Source organism: Nilaparvata lugens, chromosome 12 (genome assembly GCF_014356525.2).
Source record: "Nilaparvata lugens isolate BPH chromosome 12, ASM1435652v1, whole genome shotgun sequence".
Taxonomy (NCBI): domain Eukaryota; kingdom Metazoa; phylum Arthropoda; class Insecta; order Hemiptera; family Delphacidae; genus Nilaparvata; species Nilaparvata lugens.
The window spans coordinates 5527485-5547690 of NC_052515.1; the positions used below are offsets into that span (position 1 = coordinate 5527485).

The window sequence follows — 20206 nt, forward strand, 5'->3', positions numbered from 1 at the left end:
AGAGCAAAACAATGGATAGAAACCTGTTATTTCGACAATTCCACACTTTCAAGAGCGGATATCTGGAAAACTGTTGGAAATATCACAACATTTTATTGAACAAAAATTGTAGAGAATTTATCAAACTTAATTTTGAACATTTAGTCATGATGGTTAAACGCATTGTTGCCAAGATATAATCGTGGAAGCAAAAAGTTGAAAAATGCAACATTTAAACCACCCTCATCCCTTCAGCACATGGGGTAGGGATGGGGACTTTTGATATGTTCACCCCCTAACTGGTCCCAACAAAGCTGCAAAGTAAAAAATTATTCTGAAAACACTTGCTCCAAATTCATTTGTCAATTGGTCTATTGTTGCAAATAAAGCAAAGTCAAAGAAGATGAATTAATTGTACAAGGAGATAAAATTATACACGGAGCAAAATATATTATTTGAATGGCTCTCTATAATATTGTGACATAAAATTTGTAAGATTGAAAACATCAATCAATAGGATTGGATATAATCAATATGAATATCCATGTCCCACGTTCCATGATAAAATTAAAATGTTGGAATAGAATTCTACTTACGATACGTAAGCTGCTCCTTCTTATCGCTCGTTCTCAAACACAAATTGTCAACAAACAGCTCGCTATTGTCTTTCTGATAAACGTTGGCCACGAAATGCTTCAATCCTTTGTGAATAATCACATAGTTTTGCTTGCATTTTTTCTTGGACACACTGCCGCTGGGCTGCATCTCGAATATGCTGTTGCTGGATGCTGCATTCGTATTGTTTCTTCTCCTCTCGCGTCCACCCATGTCTGTGCAAAAGTAGACCAGACAGTACAGCACAATGTATAGTAATACGTACATCAATCATTCTGTAGAATCAGACGAGAGTAATAATACAAAATTATACAAAATAGCACAAGATCTCAAGCTGGCCATTCACTATCCGATATAATGTGCAACATGAGGTTCGTCAATTGGACGTCGTAACGTGAATGGGGTTGTTGTGATCGGGGACGCTTGACTAACCAGCCGGAGCGTGAGTGGTAAAAGGTCCAACGTGGTGGTCCAATGTAGTTGGACCAAATTCTCGGATTGTGAATGGTAAGCTTTAGTACACTAAGGCCTGGTTGCGCAAAAGCCGGTTAAATTTGATACGTGATTAAAAGGCTTTTTCGAGAAGACGGCCTCTCTGATTGGATCTCGTGGATTTAACCGGTTTTTGTGCAACCGGCACTAATCCTATGGATATGAGCATCTACTGATCTGCACTCTGTCGCATAATCATCGGAATTTAATTCGTCAACAAACAGGTCACAAATTATCATGAATATTACTATGGGTGAAGTTTATAAAAGTTCATTTATAAGACTTTAAATTCATTGTGGATATGTTGTGTGTCGAATCAATACAAAATATCATATAATATCAATATCAATATTTTTAGAAATTCTCTCCACTAACTTGCTCGTAGTGAATAGCTGTGATCACAAATTTCCCTGCGTCTCCGGCAACATGAACTTTTTCACGCGCGAATGGAGCTTGTTCTCACGCCGCTTGAATTCCAGTCAATAGGCAACACAGCGTTATGTCAACAATAATGGCAACACAGCGAGTATGCCACACAAGCTAGTTTTCATGCTTAAACAGGTTCGTCTTCAAGGTCACCCGTAGCCAACCAAAATAGCAACTATTTTAACGCGTGAAAACACACTCACATTGCCACAGTGTTCTTCTCAAACGACGTGGAAACAAGCTGCGTATGTGTGTGAAAAAGTCTGTGATGTGGCCGTAGACTATACTGGCAAAAATAATTTCTGATGAATTTCATTACATTTAAAGATTTTAAGATTTTTTGGTTTTTCACATATATCTCGAACAATATGCTTCTTACGGACATTTTTATTGTAATAAATAGGACATTTTTATTGTAATAATTAATTATATTAATAGGAGGAGGTATCTATAGCCAATACCTCACAACTGACTTCATTGTAACGGGTGGAGGTATTAATAACACTACCCCACGCCTGTCATCATCATGATTCTATAATTTGTAACAGGTGGGAAGCCAGGGGGGAATTTATTTATGAGAGGACCCAATTTTGTAACAAGGAAAAAATATTATAAAAGTTGCTTTTAAAATCTCTTCTTAGCTATAAACTTGTTCATATTATTTGAATCCACGGTTGGGAGCTTTGGATGGATTCGTTCATTCAAATGCACAGATTATCATCATTGTCACCTATTCTAGCAACTATAGTAACTACGAGCCAGGAACTTCAATGAAAAATACTAATAAAATTCAACTTCAGGTTTATTGAACTCTAAATAGGTAAAACGAATTAATAGAAGTCAGGTAACATGTCAAATTTTCAAACAGAACAAAGTTATTCAGCAATCGATTCAGGTCAAGAAGACATAGGCCTACTCTATTTTTAATCTATACATTTTGGGAACCTGCTAACTTGCTGCATTTGAATTTGGGCCTCGGTCATTCTATGAAACTAAATTTTGAGCTTAATAAGAAAAACAACAAAAGTTCGGCACTCACAATTTTAACAATACTCAAACTTGGACTCTTCAGAAACACTCACATACGCTTTAATACAACTCACTATACTTGAACTCACACGCACAAATACTTTTCTGATTCTACTCTTACTAACTATATAAAATTTGGTTTCCTATTCATCCAGATAAAAATTACTGATAGCTGGAAACTTAACAATTTGTCCTTCTGAATGGGAAATGGGCCCAATCAGAGGACCGAGGCTCGCACATCGTTACATGTTTTCCCAGATTCAATTCGAACTGTGGCCTTTTCACTGAAAATTATTCCCCCTCCACGAGCGTTGAGCATAACTTCCAGTGGAAAAGCCAAAGCTGCAAAAAGGTCAATGCTCGTACAATTTTCAAATACAGTGGCTTTTTCGACATGAAATTGAAACTGCACTTGGAAAATGCACGAAAGTTGCTTTAATTTTGACAACTAAGCAACAAGTTAGCAAATTCAAACAAGACAGAGTCAATTCTCACACTAAAAACGCAGGGTTCAACAAACAGTAAAATCAAAGTTCATTTCAGTTCAAAAACCTGAAAAATAATATAAGATACACAAAAACAACTACAATAATACCCACTCAATATTCACACTATTACATTATCAAATACAGAATCAAAGCTTACAAATTTTCGTACAAGTTTCATGTGTAACATTTCCCCATATCTCTCATAGTTGTCTTGATATACGCTCTAGAAAGTGACATTTTCAAGAAAATTCCTTCTGCCTCCAATTTTTTTTCAACTTTTTAGCCTCATAATTCTTCAATGATTGTTTAAAAGAATCTGAGCTCATCAAGAGCTCATAGAGCATTGAATTTTCTTCAATTTGATGTATGATTCCTTTACTTTACGCACTTCCCTACATTGTGACAGCTCTTATAGTGTTGAGTGTAAGATCAATAGAACAATTGTCCAAGATTAATGTGTGTAAGCCAGAAATGAAAAAATGCAACTTTTAAGGCACTGTGCACAAAAAGCAGCAGCATAACATCCCAGCACAAGGGGGAGGGATTGTTTTGGTATGGACATTTTGGTAGGGTCACTTTTGGTATGTTTACATTTCAACTATTCCAAACAAAGCTGCGAAGTCAAATATTGTGTTCCAAACATTCCCTCCACATTTCTCTGTTAACTGATCTATTGTTGTAAAACTGAATATTCTACACTTAATACTATAGCTGCTGCAAAAATTGTAAGGAGATGCGTAACGTAATGGAATCATACATAAAATTGAAGAAAATTCAATGCTCTATGAGCTCTTGATGACCACGGATTCTTTTAATCAATCATTGAAGTGTTATGAGGCTAAAAAGTTGAAAAAATTGGAGGCAAAAAAGGATTTTCTTTAAAATGTCACTTATACAGAGTGATTCTTAATTATGGTGAAATAATTTAATACGTGATAGTAGAGGTAAAAATAAGAAAAAAAGTTCTTATAAACACATATCCATAAACGCTTCATTAGCGAGCTATACAGAATTAAAGATTTCGACCGGAATTCAGTTCCTCTGGTGAAATACACCGATGCTGAATTGTTTGGGGACTAGTTTTTGGAAAACTTATGCTGGATTCATATGGAAAAATATCTGAAAACTTGAATAAAACTAGTCTGGAAGCTCTAGTGTGAGTAGTTTTTGAGAAAAAAGATGAAATATGCAAAAAATCAATGTAGAAAAACACAGACTTCTATATTTGACGCCCAATAACTTTATTTAATGACCAGTAAACAAATAATTATTCGCAATAAAAATTGTAGAGAATTTAATTCTAAAAAGAATCATGTAAGCTATGTAAACTAAACTCGAATAAAAGTTGAATAAAATGTATTATTATGTAGTACATTACACCACAAAAATTTGCTGTTTTATGGGGAGAGAACTAATAATAACTCATATGTTGTAGCTGATTGCAAATAAAATATTCGGTTTATATGAGAAGTTTTATTTTTATATGAAAGTAACATATTATCTTAATGACATAAAACTTATACCAAAAGACTAAAGATGATATTCAAAGTGACCTCCGTTGTTCTGAATGCATATGTTCAGACGTCTTCTCATCGATTGTCAGACCCGTTCAAATATTCCAGGAGTCTGCTTTATCATTTTTATTCCATTCAAAATCCTTAATCGGAGTTCTCCAATGGTATCAATCGGAGTATTGAATACTAAGCCATAGCCTGGGAGGAAGCTCGAACAGAAGTAGATGATCTCCTACGATTCATGCCCAAATGTTTACTGAAAACTGATGTTGTGGACGATTAGGATTGATGGCATGAGGATTCTCATCTGCCCAAGTATGTTGGTTGTTTTATTTATTTATTTAGCGTATGGCAGTATACACAACACATTTATGATCACAAAATTCGAAAAAAAAAGAAAACAATAGAAAATTTATATATGAATCGAATGAAAATATCTTAGTCACTTTTGACCTGGAAATTAGAGGCATGCTTCCAGGGTATTTAAGTAGGCTATTGATGCTGGTTTAGCCACCAGGAAATCTTCATGTGCACCCGTGTATGCTGATCTGGGACATTCCTCCACTATGTGTCTCACAGTCTGGACTGCTCCACACTCACAGAAAGGGGAGTCAGCCTTCCCCCACTTATGCATCAGATAGGCACATCTACCATGATGAGTTCGTACCCTATTCAATGCCGACCATGTTTTACGAGGCAAATCGAAGCCTGGTGGCCTTTTGGTTACAAATGGGATGTCAATGTTCTGCTTTGCTGACCACGCTTGTTGCCAGGCCTCAGTTAAACGGAAACCTGAATCTAAAGCTGTAATTGCCGTCCTAACCGGTGGCTTACGAGATTGCAGACGGCTCTGATTGGCCTCATGTATTGGCAGGCTTCGATTTTCCTGTATCTTCTTGTACTCTCTAGTAAGGGCATTCATGCGTCGAAGATTTGGGGGTGGGATGTGACTCAACACCGGGAGCCATTCCACAGGGGTAGATTTCAGAACACCACCTATCATTCTCATTGAGTTATTTATCTGAACATCAACCCTATGAACATGAGAGCTATTCATCCAGACTGGAGCACAGTACTCAGCAGCTGAAAAGACAAGGCTTAGGGCTGTAGAGCGTAATGTAGATGCTGAAGCTCCCCATGATGTTCCGCAAAGTTTTAGCATAATATTGTTTCGGGTTTTTAGTTTTTCTGCTGTCTTTGTTAGGTGCTCTTTGAATGAAAGTGTCCTATCAAGTATCACGCCCAAATATTTTGGAGCCTTATTGTGTTTAAGGCTTCTATTCTCGAATTGAATTCTTAGCTCTCTGTTAGCTTCTCTATTGTTCAGGTGGAAGCATGCAACTTCTGTTTTGCTGGCATTTGGTTGGAGACGCCATCTTCGAAAGTACCTACCCATCTCTCCCAAGTCATCTGTAAGAATTTTCTCTGACTCTTCAAATGATTTACACTGTGTTGATAATACCCAGTCATCAGCATAGCCATGTTTTCTAGACAAGGTTTCTGGCATGTCAGCAATATACAGACTGAACAAGAGAGGGGCAAGAACTGAGCCCTGAGGCAGACCATTCTTAAGTTTTCTTTGTGAGCTTATATCAGATCCAATGATGACTTTGAAAGTTCTATCACTCAGCATATTATTCACAAGACGAGCTGTTATTTTACACTTGATCACTTTTAGGAGCTTATAGATCATACCTTCTCTCCAAACAGTGTCATAAGCTGCTGATAGATCGATAAAGGCAGCAGATGTTTTCAATTTCTTCTGGAAACCAGCTTCAATGCATGTTGTAAGTGATAGAACTTGATCAACACAGCTCCTGTTTGGTCTGAACCCAGCCTGCTCAACAGGTATGATTTCAAATATTTTCTGGCATACTCTATTATAGATTAGCCTCTCCAGTAGTTTATACACCACCGACATTAATGCAATTGGTCTATAGTTTTTTGCTGAGTTTGCTGGTTTTCCTGGTTTCAAAATTGCTATAATCTTTGACTGCCTCAGCTCTTTGGGTACATTGCCAGTTTGCATAACATCAGTGAAGAATTTAGCCAGCCATACCTTTGCATATTTTCCACATTTAACTAGAAATTCTGGGTTTACACTATCAAATCCTGGTGCTTTTCCAGAAGCTACATGCTTGAGAGCTGATGCGATTTCTTCTGGGGTGAAAGGTAGACTGAATTCACTCTCTGTTGCCTGTCTCTTAAGTTGGCTCAGCTCATGTTTTATTTTGGTCGAGTGTTCTCTGTCCACTTGTGCTCTGGATGTTTCCACTATGTGAGATGCTATTGAGTTTGCAGAGACACCTGCTTTTTGTCTTTCCATGGGTGCTCCACTGCCCAATTTCCTTAGAAGAGCCCATGCTTGTCGACTTGAGGTTTGGAAGTTCATGTTCTCAACCACATTCATCCATTTCTGTTTTCTTGCCTCATCAAGACTATGAAGGAGTTCATCTGCCACCTCTTGCTCACCCGTCTCCAAGAAGGTTTGATAAAGTTCATCACTATTCTGGGACCAGCCTGGAATATATTCTCTGCGATATCCTCTTGGGATGCACTTTTTAGCTGTACTAATGACTGCCCCAACAAATCGTTTATAATTTTTACTTAGAGGAGGTATCCAACCCAGGCATTTATCAAGTTCTTTTGAGTACCTTTCCCAGTCAGCTTTTTGGAAGTTCCATCTTGGATGTGGTGTGGAAGTCACAAGTGGGACCTGGTGACCTATTTCTATGAGAACTGGACGATGCTGACTGTGTGGAAAGTCAGAGAGAACTCGTCTGGTGATTGGAAGTGGTTGGCCCTTGTTATCACATGAGGAAAAGCATAGATTTGGATTGTATTCCTGCCTCCAAGCTGCAGATTTAAATGTGAACCGGTCTTTTGCATCAAACACAAGATTGAGATTTCCACTTTCAGCCCATTCCACCACAGCTTCACCATTTGCATTGCAGTCCCTATACTTCCACTGTTCATGGTGACTATTGAAATCCCCTAAATAAACTGCAGGGTGAGGCTGAATTGGGATCACTGCAGTTGGCCATGGGGTGTTAGGTGGTTTGTAGATGTTAGTCACTGTGATATTTCCTATCTTGACTACAACAGCATTGATGTCATTGTCTGTTGAGGTGGAGATTAGGGTGGCATTGTCTATATTGCATCTCACATAGGTTGCAACTCCATATACATTATGGTATGTAGCACCAAGTAGGTCATAGCCAGGTATAGTACCTCTTCCTTTCAGCTGATCCTCAGAGCTACAGTGTGTATGTTGGTTGTGGACTTTAACGATAGCTGTTCTTGTAAAGTGTGGTTGTTAAAAAGTTTGGGTTAACAAGTTTTCCTAAAAACCAGCACGGGGAATACAGTCTCGTGGCAATAGAGTATGAACTTTCTGGAGGTGGTATGGATGTAATTGTTGCTCTTTTAGTATCCTCCAAATAATAGATTGATAGAAATTAAACTGCACTGACAATTCTCTCATGCTCTTCTCTGGTAACCATAAATTTCATTAAGAACTTGTTCTTCTAACTCAACAGTCATAGAGTAGATCGGGGTCTGATTGCATAAATGTGCTCTTTGGATATCAAAGAACCTGTTTCAGACAGACGTTGATGAATAGTGACAAAAAACCTTGAACTTGGACATACTCGGTTAGGAAAGTTCTCTTGATACAAACGTCTTGCTTCAGTACTATTACAGTGTCCCATTCCATACATTAAATGCATGTCAGCTAATTCGGAGTATGAATAATGTTTAAAATTACCTGTCATTTTTTAAAAGTTGACACTTAACACAAAAGCAAAGTGAAATGGTTACAAATAACTGGTTAATAGATTTAACAAAAAACTCAGCGCGGTTACAGTAGGCCTAACTTACAGTTTGTTGTTTTGTTCAACAGTGAGCTAAAATATTTCTGAAAATAATTTTTAGCTGATAATTTCTTTTGAATATTTCCTTATTAAAACAAAATATATCAGCTGTTTTGGAACAGCTGTTATTTATTTAAATCCATGTTTTATTTGCAACCAGCTACAACCTATGAGTTATTAGTTCTCTCCTCATAAAACAGCGAATTTATGTGGTGTAATGTACTACATAAGAATTCATTTTATTCAACTTTTATTTCAATTCAGTTTAAATAGCTTACATGATTCTTTTTATTGCGAAAAATTATTTGTTCACTGGTCATTAAAGAAAGTTATTGGGCATCAAACATAGAAGTCTGAGTTTTTCTACTTTGATTTTTTGCATATTTCATTTTTTTCTCAAAAACTACTCACACTAGAGCTTCCAGACTAGTTTTCAGATATTTTTCCATATGAATCCAGCATATAAGTTTTTCAAAAACTAGTCCCCAAACAATTCAGCATCGGTGTATTTCACCAGAGGAACTGAATTCCGGTCGAAATCTTTCACTCTGTATAGCTCGCTAATGAAGCGTTTATGGATATGTGTTTATAAGAACTTTTTTTCTTATTTTTACCTCTACTATCACGTATTAAATTATTTTACCATAATTAAGAATCACCCTGTATATATGGGCATATGGAGAAATGTTACAGATGAAACTTGTACGAAAATTTGTAAGTTTTAAATTTTTAGTTGATAAAAATGTCCGTGAGAAACATATTGTTCGAGATATACATATGCGAAATACAAAAAAATCTTACTTTAAAACCACTCCACCCCCTTAGCACAGGAGGTGGGGGTAAGGACTTTTGATATGTTTACCGCTTGACTATTCTTGAAAGAGCTGCGAGGTCGTAAATTGTGTCCCAAGCTTTTCCCACTTTACCTTTTTTCTCTCAATAATCACGGATTTGTTTAAATCAATAATTGAAAAGTTATAAGGCCAGAAATATGAAAAAAATGGAGGAAAAGGTGATTTTCTTTAAAAAGTCACTTCCGTGAGTGTTTATCTAGACAACTATGAGAGAGATATGGAGAAATTTTGACTTTTTATATAAGATAAAAATGTCCGGTCCGTAAGACTCACATTGTTCGAGATAATGCGTGAGAAACCAAAAAATGATCATTTGAAACCAACCCCACTCCCTTAGCACAGGAGTGAGGAATTTTGGTATGTTTACCCCCTATCATAAAAAGAATTGTGAGGTCATAAATTGTGTTCCAAGATTATCCCACTATACTTTTTTCGTGCATTCATTGCCTAGACAAAACTTATGTTCCTAAAAATCTATACATAACCAGCAGTTAGCCCATGCTTTGCACAGGGGAAAATGTTGAGTTGTAAAATGCAGTCTTTTACAGGGAAAAAGTTGTGTTGTAAAATGCAATCTTGCACAGGGAAAAAGTTGTGTTGTAAAATGCAATCTTCTCAAGTCCAGGAAACATAAAAAATAGCATGATTATTAATTTATTTTGTCAAAATTACGTGCATAATCAGAGTTGAAAATAAAAAAAAGATTCTCACTGGCCTCGAACCCGCAAACTTTCATTCGAGTCGCGCGTGCTACGAACTAAGCTACAGAATTACATGGAGGAAGCTCTGTTTGGTTGAGCTTTTATAGTTACGTGAACTTTGAATAATGAATGAAATTATGGAGAAATAATTCAGCATGATAATAAACACACTCAGAACAAAAGTCTGTAGCAGAAACAGAGAGAATAGTAGAGAAATAAGGCTGAGTAAAGAAGTCATAAAAGAAGTAAAGGAGTTCAACAAATATCTCGGAAGCAGGATTACTAATGATGGAAAATAAAGTATAGACATAAATATATAGCTAGCAGGACTTATCAAGCAAAGAATGATTTCAATAAAAAAGAGAGGGTATTGACTGCAAAATCATTGAGTCCAGAGGTGAGAAAACAGTTGCTCAAAACGTATGTATGGAGCATTGCAACCTATGGAAGTGAAGCTTGGATGATGGGTGTGAAAGTAGAGAGAAGAATTTCTGCTTTTGAGACATGCTACAGAAGAATGCTGAGGATCCGTTGGAGAGAGAAGGTAACGAATGGAGAGGTGTTTCAAAGAGTTGGAGAGAGAGGTCGTCTACTGAAAGGAATAAAAAAGAGAAGAGCACAACTAGTTGGTCATATTCTTCGACATGAGAGACTATCAAAAATAATAAGGGAGAGAATGACTGAGGGAAGAAATGCGCGAGGATGGCCAAGACTGCATAGAACAACTGGAGAAGGATGTGAGATGTGTCAAATACAGAGACTTCAAAAGGATGGCAGATGACAGAGAGGCATGGAGAGTTGCTGCCAACCAGCCAAACGACTACCAAAGAGATAGAGAAGCTTTGAATCACTAATTAAATAGTTCATTAAAAATATTAATTATTGAATTAGAATTGATTGATTAACAATAGATATGAGCATATGTCCATCCTTGGTGAATTCAAAATCTTTATGTAAAAATTGAAAGTTCCTACATGTATACATAAAGTAGGAGAACATTACTTCTTCTCTGTAATGTATAATTATCTTTATTATATTATGAATAGATTATTATTCGAGACCGTATTCTGAAAATATACTGTAATTGTAATTGATACTGCCCTGGACTGGTGCTTATAAATCACTTCAAACTGATATTTACGTATCAGCTCTTGAGAATGGGCCATTCTCTTCTCTTTGTTTAGTCTAAGAAAAATGCATAAACTTTCTTGGAAAATGAGTAAACACTGTCCCAGTGTTTAGTCTATAGGGAAATAACCCGAGATACTTGGTGCTTGATGATGTATCCAATTCTACTAGAGTTCAATGATACAAGTGACAAGTGACTAATTATTATGACTCAGATTAATTGAAGTACTGAATATTACATAATTATTTTCTATAATATTGAAGTTCAACATCACACAGAGTTAGTGCCAGGCTTTATACGTTACGCGATACTGTTATTGACAACATAATACTAATAATAAATAGGTAATAAGTATAATATCATGACTTGATTGACTTGACTCAAGCATGGAATTAAATTTTCTTCCAATTATTTTTTAAATGATTTACTCAAAGTAGTGGTCAAAAATGAAGTAATTTTACTAATATTTTTTATTTTTGTTTTCTCTTTACCTCTGTGATCTGAGTTTGTAATGTAAGTTATTTATGTAATGTGCTGTTTGCTAAAGCATAGGTCTGTCTCTTCAGACCTGGCAAAGGAAATAAAATCAATTTAAGTACAAATTATTGTTATTATCGAGACTTTTTTGCAAATTTTTCTCATAATTTACAGTGATAGTTGAAGTTAATGCTGGAAGCCGCAGTTTACACAGTAAATTCAAGTACAGATTTAGTACCTCGAGATGCAAATACTCAATTGGCATTGCATTTTATTTTGTAATAGTATTTTCACATGTTGTAAAATTTGTATTGCTTTTATTATGTATTTCCAAGATGTTGTAATTTTATATTTCTGCCAATAAAACATTTGAACATTTCCAGTTAGTTGCTTTGCTCTTCGTAGATATTTTACTTCCTGGAGGAAGGGCTGGTTGGGGGGAACAATTGGATAAGATTGAAAGTAAAATAGCGAGTGGAATTTTTGTCTTAAGGAATTTAAGTAAATTAAATGATAAGCCTCTATTGAAGTCGGTCTATCATTGCTTGGTGGAGTCACATATTACATATTCAGTGGCCCTATGGGGAGCTAGAGAGAGTAACCTTCAGAAAATTTTCATTTGTCAAAAGAAAACATTGTGCACTATGTTGAGGTTGCATCCACAAACACATTGTAGGGACTATTTTATTAAAATGGAGATTCTCAGTGTTCCCTGTCTCTATATTTTGGAAATGTGTGTATATATTAGAAGGTGTTCACTACAGACTATTAATAAGACGCATGAATATAATACACGGCATAAGAGTACCTTCTCGGAATATCATAAATTGACTTTGTATGAAGAAAAACCCAGTTATATTGGTAGAAAGATTTACCAAGTACTACCAATTCGGTTGCGGGGAAATAGGCCTATGAACGATAAAAAAGTTTAAACGAAGTTTGAAATTATTTCTAAAGGAGTAATGCTTTTATAGTCTGAAGGACTATGTTGATTACTGTAATAGAGTCAAAGACAAATAGTAATTATATACTAGATATAAATTTAATTAAAAATTAATGGTGTCTCGCTTTTGCTAGCACTTTGACTTGTCTGACGCCGTTGAGGCCAACCAGACGTAATATATATCTATCTATCTACTCCTTTTGCATTCACCATTCACGTCAAAGAATTAGTTAAATTGACGTTGAAATAGAAAAATGAACCATGAAGATAATGTAAAACCTATGAAGTTGATGGTCGCAATCGAAGATTGTCGTTAAGGGTTCGATAATCTATTTGTTTATTGATTATACATAATGTATTCCTTTGCAAAAAAAGTAGAAGGTTGACTCGCGAAAAAAGGTCAGCTACCCTCACATTGCTGCAATTTCAAACTTTTTCTTTCTCGTGGCTGAACCTTCTCATAATGATATCAAGCAGAGTTGGCTTAAGTGGTCACCCTTCCAACGTGATCTACTGTAGTAAATTAAACAGTAGCACAGTAAAACATTAAAGTAAAAAACTAAAAAACCGATTTGTTGAAACAATCTGCACAAGAGGGAAGCGCCAAAGATACCAATTAAATCATCACCATTCATCAGATTCCAATCATTGCAGCCTTCCAGTGAAAACTCGACAGAGAAAGAGTGTACGAGAGTGAGTGAGAGAGAACGAGTGAGATAGTGTGGGACCGGATGTCGACGCGCTGGTAGATTGTTCAGAAATAGTAGAGTGGAAGTATAAAAAGTCATATGCTAAAGATAATGGATAACCATCTACTGAGAAATCTATAAATGATATAATAATCATTGTAAATATTACCTATAAACAGGGAATAGCTATTTATGATAGATTGTTTATTCTGTGCTATAAATCATATATTCACAATCTCAATCTCTAAAATCGATACTTTCTCAATGAGAGTTTGTAGGTGATGCAGTGATGTAAAACAGTGACAGTGACAGTGACAGTGACAGTGACAGTGACAGAACAGTACGGCTTGGGTTTCAAGAAATATATTAGGATAGAATAAAGTTAATATTTATATATGTTTATGTTCTATTGTTTTTATTTCAAAATAATTATTGTGATGCGCTGCAGGCTAAATTATATTATTAATTGCACACTGGCCACACTTACTAGATATAGTGGTCAGTTAGTTTCCAAGAAAATTTGTGGAATTTCTCAGTTCTTCATGGTGGAAATGGAATTCATCATTCATTCTTTATCATAATGATTATGTTTAGTATAAAATGTTAATCTTTCGTGAATCTTCAGTTTGTCGTGGACTTTTGAGAAATTATATCCAATATAATAATAGATGTGTCAAATCAAAATGAAATGAAAATTTAAATATTCATTCATATTATTTCTAACAGTATTATTTAATAATATTTCACTAACTTTGATTGATTCATCCATTATGGTATTCCCGTTCAGACTGTTTTGAAATGGTAACAAGTTATTCAGTATCAAAATTGAGATTCGAATAGTTTTGGGCCATGCCTGCTATTCTTTCCTAAACATATTTATATGATTTGTAATTTTATCCAAAAATGAATGAATGAATGTATGTATTCCTGCACGTAGCTAACGTATGGATAATTCCTTTATAGATTCTTGCATGTCACATCAATAAATCTCTGCCACAGATTTAGAAATCAAGTCTCGATGGTTTGGAGAGCATATTATTGGAGTGATTCTTTTACTCTGCTGCTTCTAATATGTTCACTACTTTGTTTGATTTTAGACCATAGACATAAAAAGCTATGTCCACCTGTATCACTCCATCTTTATTGAGAATTTTCATAACTCTTCTTATCACAAAGTTTCCATAATCTTGCAGCGTATTGAAGTTTTGAAAAGTGAAGTAGGAGTTGAATTCAGGAGAGCCATGTCATCATTATTTATTTATTATTTATTTTTATATATTATTTATTTATTTATTATTATGTATTTATTATTTATTCGTTGATATAATATACAAATCATATGAATATGATCGGATAGAACAACAGGCATAGCCCAAAACTATTCTGTTCCAATTTTTTATAAATAATGAAATGTCCGAAAAAAAATAGGTTATGTTCTTACTGAGGAAATTAAAGTTCAAAGTTCTGTCCAAGAATATATATTAGCTGGAAATTTTGAATTATTTAGAATGATAAAAAAAAAACAAAATTATAGTCAAATTTTGCACTTCATATCACCGCACTTTGAATAAATTAAGTTATTTCAGAAAATTTTGAAGCCAAAAATATACACACAACTTTCAACTTTCAACTTTAAATTATGCGAATTTGTCAACGATATTTAGGGATTTAGTTAAATCCACAACTAGTTTCACTTACAATTTCATAGGCCAAGTGAGATTAAGAGTTTTTTTTCAAATATCCATCAGATGTTGACAGAGATTGCGGTTATTGTAGAAATGCATGCTGCACTAAAACTTCAATGCTGAATTATCTTTAAACAGCTACCTAGTAAAAATACAGAGATCAGATCTTTTTGTTCTAGAATTAACTAAGACTAGGATTTTTGTTTGATTGCATCGTGAAGAATGAAAGAACTTTGTTTCTTTTTATAGGTGAGAATACACTTTCACAATTTGCCACAACTATGTTCAGATAAAAATCGTTGGAGACCGAATAACTATTTCTTTCTATACGTTCAAAAGAGAATCACACACTTCTTCACTTGCTTCCAGACCATTGATAACATTATGCAGATTCTGTTGTCCATCAGAGTCTTGAAGAAAAATGTTATGTTCTCTTGAGAAGATTATGCTTCTGGAAATCATTCTCATCTCTCATTATTCTTGTTTTACTTCATTATATGACTTTCTTCACAGTCTCCAGTGATATCCATAATGATGTCAACATACTTGAACAGAATATCTTTGATGGAAGATTTATTAATGTAGTAGCAGCCATTTTAGGAAAGCCTTTGAAGAACTAGCTATTCCAATCACTCAGTTTTGGATGATCTAATGAGGGTTTGCTCTAAAGCATGATCGGTTGTCACATTTATTAAATTTTCAAGGTTTCATTTGACAGAGAGTCAATGTATTGACTGTATAGAGTTAATGTTTCTTATTGGAAATTATTTTTCACTTCTATGGGTATTTTTTATATTTTCTAGATATGACACAGACTTTATAACATAGTTTGTGTGATTGAATGAAAAAATTATGGGATCTTTTCTCGAACAGTTTCTATGTGCAATACCAGAGTCCATCCTTATGAGCATGAATACAATTTAAGATAATTTAAACTATGTTACAATAATCAGTCATAAATATTTCAAGTAGTCAATTGATTTTGATTCTAAAAAACTCTACAAATAGCTCCTGACTTCTTTGAAATATACTTTGACAATCTCTCATATTTGAACCATTCATGAGTCCTTGTAGTTGTTTCATTGAATTGATTGCTTGCTCTCACACCTTAATTATACTGATCTCCCCTCAATAGATTTCAAACAGTATTCTCTCCAAATATTTCAAATTCAACAAAGATATCTCTCATTCCACTTTCATTCAAGTACCACCCCAAGACAATCAGTCAAACTCAGTCAGATGAGTAGATATAAGTTACAGAAATCAGTTGATAAAGCTGCGTTTACACGTAACAAAATGTTAATAACTTAATCTTTATAGATTCTATTAGATTGAACGGAACTTGGCAAACACATATGTCTATCATATGTATGATCAGTTATGTTCAATCTAATAGAATCTATAAAGATTAAGTTATATTAACATCTCCTTAATAACTTTGGTGTAAACTCAGCTTTAGAGTTGTATTCCTTTGTAATCAAATATTTAGTCATATAACATGGGAGTAATTGGCATTATTTGTGTTTCAACTGTCAATTTATATTAAGAAAATATTTTACTCCTGTTACACGGTGCTCTATATGGGGTAGCCTATATTATTTGTTTAACTTACTCCATTACTTGACTTTCGCAATTCCGAAGTGATCATTGAATTAAATCGAATAATTATTCTCTCTTAATGGAATATCAGTTTTTTATCGATTAAGAAACACATATAGGATTCCTAACAGGATGGTTTATCATTACAATGTAATCATAAATAATGATAATGAGATGAAGTTTGTAATTTTGACCATAATTAGTATATTATGATGAGAATGATCAATTATTAAGGCTTGAGAGTTGAAAAATCGTGTTCAGCGACCGAAAATACATAAGATAGCGTTCCTGAAATACATAATTTGAATGCATAGACTAGTAGGAGCGATGCGATAGACAGGCCATTACGCGCATTAATCGTGGGGGAGGACCGCGCCGCAGCGTAACGGTGCTACTTATCCCCCTCCCACCGCCGCATCTATGATCGTAACCCCCAAACTATATATATCATTGGATTCAGCAAGAAACGGGCTACAACGTTTATTGGGAGCCTTTTCCTCTAAGTCGGCTAATTACTTGAATATTCGAGAAATAACAAAAAGTCAATAATAAAAAATACATTTTTCGAGATATTTTATTTTTTTACGGAAAAACTATGCGGTTATCGCAAAAAAGTATAGGACCACATTGAAAGCCAGTTATGTGTACATAATATTGAGAAAAAATTAAAAGCTGTACTATGAATAGTAACTGCAGGACAGGCGATTTTATAAACGCGCGTTTTTTACAACTTACCCCCCTCCCCCCCAAGCTGTCGACCACCCTGGGACGTGACGACATCGAGTTTCATATACACTAAAGACCCCCTAACAATAATCCGAAGTCAAATTCTCTGCCTCTCTCATGTATGCTCAATGTAAGCCAGCGCCTGGACTAAAAGGAGTAATGCTTTTATAGTCTGAAGGACTATGTTGATTACTGTAATAGAGTCAAAGACAAATAGTAATTATATACTAGATATAAATTTAATTAAAAATTAATGGTGTCTCGCTTTTGCTAGCACTTTGACTTGTCTGACGCCGTTGAGGCCAACCAGACGTAATATATATCTATCTATCTACTCCTTTTGCATTCACCATTCACGTCAAAGAATTAGTTAAATTGACGTTGAAATAGAAAAATGAACCATGAAGATAATGTAAAACCTATGAAGTTGATGGTCGCAATCGAAGATTGTCGTTAAGGGTTCGATAATCTATTTGTTTATTGATTATACATAATGTATTCCTTTGCAAAAAAAGTAGAAGGTTGACTCGCGAAAAAAGGTCAGCTACCCTCACATTGCTGCAATTTCAAACTTTTTCTTTCTCGTGGCTGAACCATCTATAGTTTAATTCTGTAAATTCGCTCATAATGATATCAAGCAGAGTTGGCTAAGTGGTCACCCTTCCAACGTGATCTACTGTAGTAAATTAAACAGTAGCACAGTAAAACATTAAAGTAAAAAACTAAAAAACCGATTTGTTGAAAGAATTTGCACAAGAGGGAAGCGCCAAAGATACCAATTAAATCATCACCATTCATCAGATTCCAATCATTGCAGCCTTCCAGTGAAAACTCGACTGGCTGGAGAGAAAGAGTGAACGAGAAGAAGTGAGAGAGAACGAGTGAGTTAGTGTGAGACCGGATGTTGACGCGCCTGTAGATTGTTCAGAAATAGTGGAGTGGAAGTACAAAAAGTCATATGCTAAAGATAATGGATAACCATCTACTGAGAAATCTATAAATGATATAATAATCATTGTAAATATTACCTATAAACAGGGAATAGCTATTTATGATAGATTGTTTATTATGTGCTATAAATCATGTATTCACAATCTCAATCTCTAAAATCGATACTTTCTCAATGAGAGTTTGTAGTTGATGCAGTGATGTAAAACAGTGACAGTGACAGTGACAGTGACAGAACAGTACGGCTGGGGTCCCATAGATCCCGTGCGACTACGGCATTATCAAGAAAGCATTAAATATAATTATTAAGATGAATGAATTATGATTTTGAGTTGGTAAAGAACCAATTATTTGAGTTGGTAATCAATTATTCAGAGGGCAAAGTAATACCACAGCCTACAAATGTTTTGTATTTGAATCTGTGGTACCTAATATGTTATATCTAATCGATATTAATATCTAATCGATTGGGTATCAGACCTAAAACTGTATGATCATCTATCATTATATCTGTATTGTATTTTATACTTCAATCATCAGTACAGTCCTTCATTGATCCTTGTATAAGCCTATTATAAGTATCATAATATTATTATGGACATCATTTTTAGTAAAAAAAGAACTTTACTAATGTACGGTAATTTATTGAAATAGCGAGATATTTTCTTAAAACACAACGAAACAAATCAATGTTGAAATAATGTTAACTTTGTGATGCCAAAAAATAGGTTTATGATTTATTATGGTAAAATTAATTTATACCAATTTTCCACAGCCTTACCTGATATCGGCTCTTCTTCCATAGTCCCGGTGTAAAGTTATAAAAAAGTATTTTCACCGTATTGAGTAAAAACCACTGGTTCTGAGGAAATATTCCTCAAAATAAATAGAATATCGCTGAATTTATAATCACTATTCATGAACTATTTCAATTGATAACCTTATGACGTATCTTCAAAAATCAATCACAATTGAATCTACTCTCCAAGATGATCACAAACTTTCCGATGCGAGTCAAATCAATTCACAGATCTTCATGAACGATTTCAATACTGCCAATGATTTTTATAGACAAAAGCTTGAACGAGAAGTATAAAAAGAGATAATGATGACGCGATAGAGATAAATGTTAAGTCTGGATGACCACTTGACAGTTTCAATAGCGTGAAAGAAATAAAACCATGAAATCAGACAGATTGCCTCTTCTCAAAAATCAACATTACTTGAATGAATAGGGCTAAACATTGAGACAATGACTCATTTTTAAAAAGCCTGAGAGCTATTGAGATTTGCGGACTGATACACCAACATCTAAGAGCTATTGAATTGTATAATGAGATATATAGAGCTATTGTGGTGAGTGTTTTTTATGAATGTCAAGTGACGATTTTGAAAGTTTAATTGTTGGTATTGGACACATAATTAGTAAACAGGATACTAACTACAGGAAAGCAATTCCAGTGCGAGAAAGATTGGCTATTACATTGCGCTTTTTGGCGAGTGGCGACTCTTATACTAGTATCAGTTATTTGTTTTAAGTTTCCAAAAGTGCGATATCTATTTTAGTGCCAGAGATTTGTGAGGCTGTTATAGGTTTCCTGAAGGATAACATACAGGTGAGCAAAGAAAGAAAATTACTCTTCAACAACCGAGAGGTTGAATTGTACATTGGCAAATAAAATATTCTTCTTCTTCTTCATTCTACTAAATATTGTTATTTTTAGATTCCTTTTATTTGTTTACATTGATGTGCACTGAGTTGAATAAATCTAGACAAAAGTTAATTGTTAATAAATCTAGACAAAAAAAGTTGCAACCTGGTAGTGACTTGTTAATAAAATATGAACACAAAGTTAAGTTAATGTTCCAAAGTAACACAATTCATAAAATTAGAAATAAATGTATACATCAAAAAAACTCCAAATCAAACAAAGAAACTCTATAGCTTAAGAAATATATACGGTAGCTTAGCTTGAGTAATGTATAGCTTAGCTTACATTATAGCTTACATTGCACTAGCACAAACAACAACCAAACAAC

The 20206-nt window shown here is 34.6% G+C and overlaps 1 protein-coding gene across 3 annotated transcripts in view; it reads right to left on the reverse strand.

Annotated features, from left to right (window-relative positions):
- Window positions 1–20206, reverse strand: part of LOC111056012 (putative helicase mov-10-B.1) — a 94815-nt gene that overhangs the window by 57166 nt on the left and 17443 nt on the right. For 2 of the 3 annotated variants that reach the window (XM_039438792.1, XM_039438791.1), the window contains exon 2: window positions 576–809. In XM_039438792.1, the coding sequence (XP_039294726.1) occupies window positions 576–807 (232 nt within the window). In that variant the 5' untranslated portion in view covers window positions 808–809. Of the gene's footprint in view, window positions 1–575; window positions 810–18947; window positions 19218–20206 lie in introns of those variants that run through there. The other variant, XM_039438790.1, reaches the window with a different exon arrangement.